This window comes from Neofelis nebulosa, chromosome 12 (assembly GCF_028018385.1).
Source record: "Neofelis nebulosa isolate mNeoNeb1 chromosome 12, mNeoNeb1.pri, whole genome shotgun sequence".
NCBI classification, from domain to species: domain Eukaryota; kingdom Metazoa; phylum Chordata; class Mammalia; order Carnivora; family Felidae; genus Neofelis; species Neofelis nebulosa.
This window is the reverse complement of record NC_080793.1, coordinates 48,671,280-48,681,737: the sequence shown is the minus strand read 5'-3', so window position 1 is coordinate 48,681,737 and position 10,458 is coordinate 48,671,280. Positions and strand designations below refer to the sequence as shown.

Sequence of the window (10,458 nt, the reverse complement as noted above, 5' to 3'; positions counted from 1 at the left end):
TGTCAGTAGGGAGTGAGCTATCAGTGGGTCATTTGTGCAGAATCACTGAATGTGATTTCTTTTCATTGCTCTCTTCCTTTGGCCTAAAAAACTGATCTCTCAGATCTCTCTGAGTTTTCAAACGGAGGCAGAGGATTTTCTATTTTGGATCAGAAAGTTCATCCCACGGGCAGAGATAGAAGAGAGCATTTTACTTAACTTATGTTGTACCACCTGCCCGTCTCCTCCCATGATGTCCCAGGATACTAGTTTCTTCCCTTCTTCTAACTCTTGATGATGAGAATTCCATGAGAAACTTCTCTAATATAGCACATGTTCAAACTGAAAACCCCAAAGGTATAAGACCAAAGTCACCATAAGCAAGATTTAAAAACTATCATCTGAACATATATGACAAAAGAGTAACTTTTAGGATATGTAAGTAAATACATATATGAAAAGATAAACTTGTAGAAATATGAGCAAAGAATACAATGGGTAGTTTATAGTAGGGCATATACAAATGGTCAAATGGGCAGAAAAATATATGGAAAGATACTCAGTTTTACTCATTAGTGAAGAAGGATAACAGAAACAATGAGCAGTATCTATGGATGTGGCAAAAATAAAAAAAGGAATGGTAGTGTTGGTAAGGTTGTCAGGAAACAATCACACACACTATTGTAACTTGGTGTATTGTTTTGGAAGGCAACTTTATTTTTTTTTAAATGTTTATTTATTTTTGAGACAGAGAGAGACGCAGCATGAACGGGGGAAGGTCAGAGAGAGGGGGAGACACAGAATCTAAAGCAGGCTCCAGGCTCTGAGCTGTCAGCACAGAGCCCGATGCGGGGCTCGAACTCACGGACCGTGAGATCATGACCTGACATGAAGTCGGACGCTTCACCAACTGAGCCACCTAGGCGCCCCATGGAAGGCAACTTTATAGTATTTATAAAAATTGAACATGCATATGTATCCCTTTGGCTTAGCAATTCCTCTCCCATAACTCATGTACGTATGCAAAGATACACACATACATAAATATAAGTATGGAAATATATATATGCTATATGCAATATACATGTATGTAAAGAGGTGTATGTTATGCATGCATGCATATATTTGTATTTATGATATTATTTGTATTTTTATATATACAGACATGTTTATATACATATATAAAGATATGCAGTCCCACTCCTATAACTCATACAAGTATGAAAAAATACATAATTCTATGTGTGCATATATACACACTCAATATTTAAGATATACATACACATAATATATATATGTATATATAAGTATGGAAAGGTTTTACATACGACACATGTATGCACACACACTTTGTGTGCGTGTGTGTGAGAGAGAAAGAGAGATGTATTCTTAACCCTATGAATTTCTCTCTATAAGTTTCTGCAGATAATTCACTTAAGGATGCAGAAAAGATTCTTTATAGCATCATATGTAGTAGCACAAAAAAAATCAAGAAAGGAAAAAGGAGATAATTTGTTTATCAATAGGTTTCTTTTTAAAACTGTGTTTAATCCATAAAACACAATACTATTCGCAGGATGCCTGGGTGGCTCAGTCTGGGACTTCAGCTCAAGTCATGGTCTCACTATTTGTGGGTTTGAGCTCCACAACGGGCTGTGTGCTGACAGCTCAGATTCTGTGTTTCCCTCTCTCTCTGCCCCTCCCATGCTCACGCTCTGTCTGTCTCTCTCTCTCTCTCAAAAGTGAATAAACGTTAAAAAACATTTTAAACCACAATACTATACAGCCATAAAAAAATGAAGTGTATCTCTGTGTCCTGATAAGGAAAGTTGTCAAAGATCTATTACTAATCAGAGAAAACAAGTTGTAGAATAGTATGATCCCATTTACGTTTTCCAAGTGTGATTATTGGGGAGAGGTGTTTACAATTATATGTACCTATATTTCTGGAAGGTCAGTTAAAAATTTTTAAAAATCATGGTTACCCCTGGGTAGTGAGAATGGGGAGGGGTAACGAGGTTTTAGGAGATTTTCACTTAATTTTGTTTATTATCTGTACTGTTTGAAAGTTTATCATGAACAAGAATTTTAAAGTAACCACCAGAGACACTTGGAGCCTCAAACCTAGGGATTCTAATTCTTGAGACTGGATGTTGGTCAATAAACCTAAATTCTAGAACATCTCTCTATATAGGTGATTCTAATATGGAGCCAAGATAGAGAACTGCATCCTTATATGTTGGTCGCAAATGACTGCTGGGGATAGCACTATCATTGTAAAGATACAATAAATACCTAAGGTGAATGTAAAATGAAGTATCATTCAATTTTTCCCTAGAAAGGATGATAGTAAGTTCTTTTGCTTATGGTGAGATTTAAGCAGATAAAAGGCTCCTGCAATATTGAATAGATCCTTATGTGATAACTCTATCAAAGGCGATCCAGACAATAGAGAGTAGTAGAAGATGACAAAATATTTTAGGCAAGGTTAGTATTTATAACTCTAGGTGACATGTTGGGAGGGGGTACAGGGATAAAGGGTTCTTCTGTGCCCTAGGAAAGGTGGTAAAGCTCAGCAACTCATACCCACAGGTACTGAAGGTCTCATGGAGGGGTGTGGGTGGGGGAGGGGGGCCTCTGAGTGGGAAGGGGATTCATAGGTGTTTGGAGTTCCTTTGTAAACTTTCACTGTAATGTAGATGGCTGTGAGATAGCACATTATCTTCACACATCTCTAATGTTTTTTTTTTCTTTCCCCCAGTCAAATCTTTGGTTTATATTTATTTCAAACTTCAAATTAGTAAATCAGAGTTGGTTGCTCAGTTTTGATGTACATGTTGATTTATATTACTGTGCCTAATATGTAATCCATGCTAGTTACATAGTATTTCATTAGCTGCACTGGTTTTGAAGGAAATTTGTGGTAAAATTAGTAATGGGATTATAAATATATAAATTAGATAACTACATATAGTCTACATTATACCTATATTATACATAATTATATAATTATAAATTATAAACGTAAGTGATATATAAAAGTTACCATATCTAAAAGTAATTTTTTTCCTTATGCAAGGAGTGATATTAAAATCTTCTGAGTGGGGGATTCAAGAGGCAAGAAAGGAGCTATCCCATTTGTAGTAGCTGAACTTGAGAAAGTTTTATAGAAAGGGTAGTAGGGAATGAGCAGATTCGAACTATTTTAGGCCTCAGAATATTTCACAAATCCCATAAATATGTAGACCATATAAGTTTGTTGTGGTTTGACTTGATGAATTCTGTTGAGTTGTTGACCCTCCTTCCACAAAACACCACCAAGCTGCTCCTCGTTTTTCTTTTGTTGCTTTCCTCTTCTCTGTCCTCCTGACAGAGTACTGACACGAACTCTGAGGCTGACATGTACATATTTAAGTGATACAGAAGGTCTTCCCTAACCAGATGGTTTCTGCTCCCACCCAGACAAAATTTAAGGATTCCAGTAGAAACAAATGAGAAAGTACAGACACTTAGAAATGGGTCTGTAAAATCCATGACAGCTGTTTACAGAGTTACTTATCTCCTGTTGACTATGTATTTTAGCATTTTCTTCCCTTTGCACTTTGATATCCCCAACCTTCTCTCTCTCTCTTTTTTTCTTCTAAACTAAGCTCTACAGGGGCGCCTGGGTGGCGCAGTCGGTTAAGCGTCCGACTTCAGCCAGGTCACGATCTCGCGGTCCGTGAGTTCGAGCCCCGCGTCAGGCTCTGGGCTGATGGCTCGGAGCCTGGAGCCTGTTTCCGATTCTGTGTCTCCCCTCTCTCTGCCCCTCCCCCGTTCACGCTCTGTCTCTCTCTGTCCCAAAAATAAATAAAAAAACGTTGAAAAAAAAAATTAAAAAAAAAATAAAATAAAAAAATAAAAAAAAATAAACTAAGCTCTACAGTCCAACAGAGAGTTGGGCTTGAACTCATAACACCAAGATCAAGACCCTCAAATAAAGACTTGCATACTCTACCCACTAAGCCAGCTAGGTACTCCAGCCCAACTTTTTCTCTTGGTTCTAAATCCTACACCAACCCATTCTAGGTCAGAATCCCTTCTTATATGCCAATAAATCTATTGTGTCTACTTGCTTATCTCACTTTAAGAAACCAATCCCTCTAGTGACTCCAGGTGGCATAAGAGAAATGCAAACAGCAACAGGAAAAATGAGAAGTAAAATGAAGTGAGAAAGACCTTAATGCTAAACTATTGATTTTGCAAAGCATCCTTTCTGTTCCTACTTCTCACAAATTTGTCGTGTCATTTTTCAACTAACTGGTGGAGGTGGTGCTTATAAAGATTTTTTTCCTTCCCAGGGCTCCAGGATTTTAAAACATGTTGTTCCTCTCTATTCTACATAATCCTTCCTGGATTCATACTATGGCACAATTATTACTAATAAAATATAAGACACCACTACAGTCAGGTGTGAGACAAATTCATAAAGGGTAAAACTTTAGTGATGGTAGGGAACTTAGGAGTAATCTGGTCCAATTCCCACCTTTTAAAGATGAGGGAAATTGAGGCTCATCAAAGTTATATGACTCAGTACATCATGTAGTTGAAGAACCAATACTGGGACCCTGGTCTTCTATTTTCCAGTCAGGCCCTAACTTCTCTTTCCTTCATCCTCTCCTGCTTCCCTGGCATTATAAATAGAACAGGAAAAGATCATGGAAAGTTTTGTGAAAAACTGTTCTTGCTCCAACCAATTTTTAAAATTAAAATTTTAGGGGTGCCTGGGTAGCTCAGTTGGTTAAGCAGCTGATTTTCGGCTCAGTTCATGATCTCACAGTTTGTGAGTTCCAGCCCTGCGTTAGGCTCTGTGCTGACAGCTCAGAGCCTGGAGCCTGCTCCGGATTCTGTGTCTCCCTCTCTGCCCCTCCCCAGCTTGCACTCTGTCTCCCTCTCTCAACAATAAACATTGAACAAATTTTAAACAAAAATTTTATTTTCTTACATACGTTCTGTCATCTATGATCTCCATGTCCATATCTACTTGTAGCTTAGTAATTGGACACTATGAAATTATACCAAGCCAAAAATTATTCAGGTTTTCACAAAAGAACTCAATAGGTTGTTAGTAATGAAAACTTAGTAAGTACTGTATGTCAGAATTTGGTTATGATTAGCTGCTGACATATACATGAAAGCAGATCTCTTATATTTTTAAGATATTTATTTAATTACTTAAGTAATCTCTGCACTTAAGTAATCCCTACAGTGTGGGGCTCAAATTCAGGACCTCTAGATTAAGAGTCACATGCTTTAACCAACTGAGCCAACTGGGAGCCCCAGACCTTTTGTATTTTAGATGGCACTGACTTTTGCGTTTTCTTCAGAAGCCAGTCCATAGAAGTGCTTCTTTTGATGATTTCTGTTCTTTTTCAGATCACTAATTCTACTTTTCTTTTGGTAGAGTGGCAATGTCTTGAACATTGGAAAAATTATACCCTATTATAAAAATAATCAATATTTCTCTGTCTTGTTCTCATCTGGGAAACGGTACCTATCTCTCAGGTTTAAGTATTAAATTCACAAATGTATTTTAAAGCATGTCTGGCCTAAGTTAAGAAATGCTCTGATTCTCAACTACCTTTCCCCAGTAATATATTCATTTGAGGCATAAAGAATTGATGGGGAAGTAAAGATTTTTTAGTCAGTTCAAAGAAACCCCTTCCTTTGGTCTCCCAAGTTAGTTTTTTTTCCTGTCTCTTTTTCTCTCATACACACACACCATGTATAAATCTTTTCCTAGTATGGGTAGCAGGTTTTTTTTTTTTTTAATGAATTGTTGTTGGTATCATTTATCAATAATCATTACAAAGAGTGAGAGAAATGACCGTCTTTGAGTCTTTAACATTTCTCAGGGGTTAGTGGTAAATCCATGATCATACATTTTTAAAACAAATTAGCCAGACGTGGAGTCCAATCTATTGCTTTTTTTTTCTTTATTAAAGTATTGAAGTATCAGTTGTTCCAATGCTGTAATGAATCAAGCAGCACTGGAAATTAAATCCCCAAAGCAGTGCCCCTTTAGTTTGTTCAGCGGATATTAAGACATTCCGTGAGCCATCATCATACATTTTCAACAGTTTGATACCCAGTTTACTCTTTCAGCAGCCCTCTGGGAAATACCCCGTGATAATTTACTGGGTGGGTGCATCGGTTTTCTAAAAGACATTTGGAATATTTCATAGTTTGACCCCCTGAGACACTCTAGTAAAGGAACCGGTCAGAAAACTTAAAGAAATAAATAGGTTATGGATAAATGGGTCTAGGCTTTGGCAGCGTGCCAAGGCTTCATTTAAAAGCTGCAGTTCTTCACTTCTTTACCAAGGAGTTACTTTCTTCCTTAAAGCCTCCCCGGTAAGTTAAGAACACCCCGAAAGTTCAAAACATCTCCAAATCTTTTCCGACTTCCGGGGGGGGGGGTGTATACCGTCGTACACAGACGAAGCAAATGGTTAATGGAGGCGGTTGCCCTCCCTGCAATCCACCACTTCATCCGGATCGCTGACTTCTGGAACTCCCGAAGAGTCTCCCCTCCTCTGAGGAACACACGGCAGGCTACAGCCCTCTTCCGAGAGCCGTTCTGAGTCATCTTGGCTCAGGGATTTTCGAACCTGTGGAAAAATTCCCCGCGCTCTCGTGTCCTCCGGTCCCTGGCGGTGGAGCTCGGCGCGTGTCTGCGGGGCTTCCGGGAAGCAGCGCTTCGCAGGTGAGTGCTTTGCAGCGCAACACACAGCGTGGAAAGCCTTGGGCACCTGGTGGCACCCAGGTCTGCGGTCCTCCTCGTCGTCCTCCGTCTCCTCGGCCTTCCGGTTTCCCCTCCAGCCTCCGGGGGCCCAACGCCTTACAGTAGGGGCTTCCGGGGCGCTCCCTTAAGGTCAGAGGGGCGAACGGATCACCCGCCCCCCCACTCACATGCCAGTGGCCGCCGCCTGCCCCTCTTGCCACCAGCGTCTTTCCTGTGAAGTTTCGCAGGCACCTTGGATCATTAGAGACCCTACAGGCCACTTTTTTTGCCAGAAAAGCCTGAAAAGTCAACAACACCAGGGGGCTTCACGTTCAGCTCCTAAATCTCTCTGGGAAGTCCGCTTGCTTCACGGTGAGCGTGAGGACCGGATCCAAAGAAAAAGGAAAAAAAAAATTTTATTCACGGTCTGCTTCTCCTCCCCCACGGTGAGTCAAGGCTCCTGGAAGGCTTTCAGGCTTTGCGCCGCTCCACGTTCGTAGCCTTCCTTGAACTAAGTTGGGCGTGGGGCACAGGGGAGAAAAGAAATGTCCTGGTGGGCGGCTGGCTGGACCGGCCATCAATCTCCCGCGGCTGCGCGCAGGTACCGGACTATGTCGCGGTGGCCCCGCTCCTCAGCCAGGTCCACGGGCAGGCGGCCCCAGGCATCGCGCACATCCAGCCGCGCCCCGGCTCGGTGCAGCACCACCAGCGTGTCCAGGAACCCCTCCCGGGCGGCGTCGTGCACAGGTCGGGTGAGGGTGGCGGGATCCGCGCAGTTGGGGTCCGCGCCGTGGAGCAGCAGCAGCTCGGCCACGCGGGCGCTGCCCATCATCATGACCTGCCGGAGAGAGCAGAGTGGTCAGGGCGGCAGCGGGAGCAGCGACACGCAGGCCTGGCCACCAGAGGTAGAACCATTCCGAAGAAATACCTATTCATGAAGTTTCTCACTAACGCAAAGGGGCTAGGAGCCTCGAGACCGTCTGGTTACGCTTCATTGGCTGATGCACTCACCGCTCCCCACCCCCCTGTCCCGTTTTACACTTTACTCAGCCCTGCTTGAGTTCCATTTCATGCTCCAAACAAGGGGAGACAAGAAAGAGCTGATAATCCTCGTGCAGAAAAAGAAAAAATCTTGATTTTCGTTGGAACATGGGAATCTAGTTTGTTAAATGATTTATGGGCAGAGTTAAGTTTAAAAGCCTTTAAAGTCTTAAATTATTTCCCTTGATGTCTTTCCTACCTCAGCCATAATCCACCTCTACAAATATTTATTAGGCAGTCAGCTGATATTTTTAAGAGTTAGAGTCATGCTTTAGAGGAGAAATAGGTTGTTTAGTTCTCATAGTAAATCCCTTGTCAGAGTTTTTACTTTTCACTGGCCTGCATGTCTGTTGTCATAAACTGAATATGGTCTGATAATTTGGGTCAAATTGGAGATAGAGGGGAAAAAGAAAATAAGATGATGAAAACAAGTTTTTTTTTTAACAAATGATTTACCAGTTTTAATATTTTTAAGTTAATGTTACAGGTAAGGGATAAAGTTTAAAGGGTAATATATTTAATGTAACATAAGCATGTAAAATAAACACTGTATTTACATTGTACAGGATTTTATAATGTAATAGGATTTTATAATGTTAGATGGTAAATAATTTGCTATATAAAAAAGAGCTTGGATGTTAGTCAAATCAGAACAATGCATAACTTAGAAAAAAGATGTTTTAGAGCAGTAATCCTGTAGCAGCCATTTGTGTATATGTACATTATGCAAGCATTTACTTTCTTGTAATTAACAATAAAAGTTTTTGATAATTAAATATCCAAAACGGAGTTACTTGTTCTTGCCAGTTCATGTATTTTGAAATGTACCATGTAACTGAAAGATAGCATACTACTTTTTTGTTTCATGAATATTAGAAGCATCCATTTACTCCCTTAAAAACCATGAGATGTTATCATTATCACTATTAATGTAAGGTATTTCATACATAGAGGGAAAAAAGGTTTTTTGTTATCTCAGGAAATGGTGAATTAAAACTATAATTAAAATCTTTTTACAATTATTAATATTGTTTGAAGTCTAAGAACTACCAGATTTTTGCTGCTTCTTAGAACACTTTTCCAAGAAGGCAAAAGGAATGGACACATATTTTCTTTAAAAATCTATACAGTTAACAAGACTCCTTAATAATAGTTTGGTTCTAGAATGTGACCTTGAGATGAATACTAATTGTGGCCATTATAGTCAACAATAAAGCACAAGATATTGGATTTTAAAGGAATGAAAAAATACATATGTACTCATTAAAGCGAGATTAATAAACATATTGAACAAAAGAACTTTATCAATGAAGAGGCTAATTATTCATGTAGAACCTCTGCCATTTAAAAAGGACCTAACAGTTGCTATAAGCATGCTTTTGTAATCCAATCATTTTGTATGATAATTAAGCAAAAATCCATAAAAGCATTTTTTTCTTATGTAATATTCAAGAGACTCTTCTAACATAAAAGTTAAATACTTTGATCGAGGAATCCTGGCTCATCTCTTTGTATTCAGTTTGCCTCTATGAGGAAAAAATATAAAGAATTTTATATCACAACCTATAAGTTCACGGTGAATTTTTTCATGTAATGTGATTCTGCATGATTCCTCAAATTTAATCCGGACTGTGTAACTTGTAATTTAATTATCATTGAAAGTTGATAGATATTTGTTTAAAGACAGACAAGACAAAAGTTTTTCTCCCCAAATAACCTCTCCTTTTCTTCCCAATTGAATCTATCCGTTGTATCTGTGATCATGAGACGGAAGAGAGATTGACATTTTTTCCACCACTAAAAAGAAAACCAAACTGAAGTAATGTTTTTTTCCACTCCCGTTCTTTAGGATCTTTGGGGCGGGAGAACCTGTTTTACACCTAGGCTCCACACCTCCAGGAAGAGAGAAAAAGGGACGTCGGTGAAGATCTCGGTCCCAGTCGCGTCCCACGGAGGCCGCTCCCCTGCACTCCTGCGCCCCCTGCCGGCGAGGCCCCAGGGCCCCAGCTACCTGGATTGGGCGCCTCCCGAAGCGGTTGACTCCGTTGGGATCCGCACCGGCTTCCAAGAGCTGCTGCACAGTGTCCACTTGCCCCCGCGCGGAGGCGTTGGCCAGGCCCGCGCCGTCGCCGCCACCACGGAGCATGCCCTTGTCCTCCTCGCGCATTTCGCAGTCCACAGACGCAGACTGGCCCGGATAATCCACCACTGGCTGTGAGCTTCGCCACACTCCTCCCTTCTTCCCCACCTCGCCCTGGCGCGCTCACCCCTACGTGGGAGAGCTCAGGTTAGCTTCAGCTCTCTTTCACCGTCCTCCTGTGGCTTAGGCGGCCCGTGCAATGGCCGAGCCACTCGTGGCTAAACCGGGCTTTTCCCAGCTCGCTCCCGGGAAAAAGCGCCTCGCTTGGTCGCAATGGTCCGGCTAGGTAGAGAGCCTGCAAGGGAATGAGTCCGTTTCCAGCTGGGCGGCCGGACAGGGTATTCCCCACCCCCTTAGGCTCCGCCTCCTGTCCGTCTGGCCGGGCCGGGCAAGTCCCCACTTTGCAGGCTGCGAGGCCCGGCCCTCGGATGACGTTACAGCCGACGAGGTAGGGGCGGGGCGCGGGAGGGGGGCGGTGCTGGGAAGCCAGCCCAGACTCTGCTGGGACGCATGCGCCAGACACCAAGCGCGCAGA

General features: G+C 41.6%; 1 protein-coding gene and 1 long non-coding RNA gene across 3 annotated transcripts in view; one reads left to right on the top strand and one right to left on the bottom strand.

Annotated features, from left to right (window-relative positions):
• Positions 1-5,937: 5,937 nt before the first annotated feature.
• Positions 5,938-10,307, bottom strand: LOC131491829 (cyclin-dependent kinase 4 inhibitor B). The gene is made up of 2 exons (XM_058695222.1): positions 9,795-10,307; positions 5,938-7,580 (listed from the first exon to the last, which is right to left on the bottom strand). Exons 1-2 carry the CDS (start codon positions 9,948-9,950, stop codon positions 7,320-7,322), a joined length of 417 nt encoding a protein of 138 aa, XP_058551205.1. The 5' UTR covers positions 9,951-10,307; the 3' UTR covers positions 5,938-7,319.
• Positions 9,957-10,458, top strand: part of LOC131491831 (uncharacterized) — a 166,483-nt gene continuing 165,981 nt past the window's right edge. For both annotated transcript variants that reach the window (XR_009251670.1, XR_009251671.1), the window contains exon 1: positions 9,957-10,070. This is a non-coding gene — a long non-coding RNA (uncharacterized LOC131491831). The remainder of the gene's footprint in view (positions 10,071-10,458) is intronic.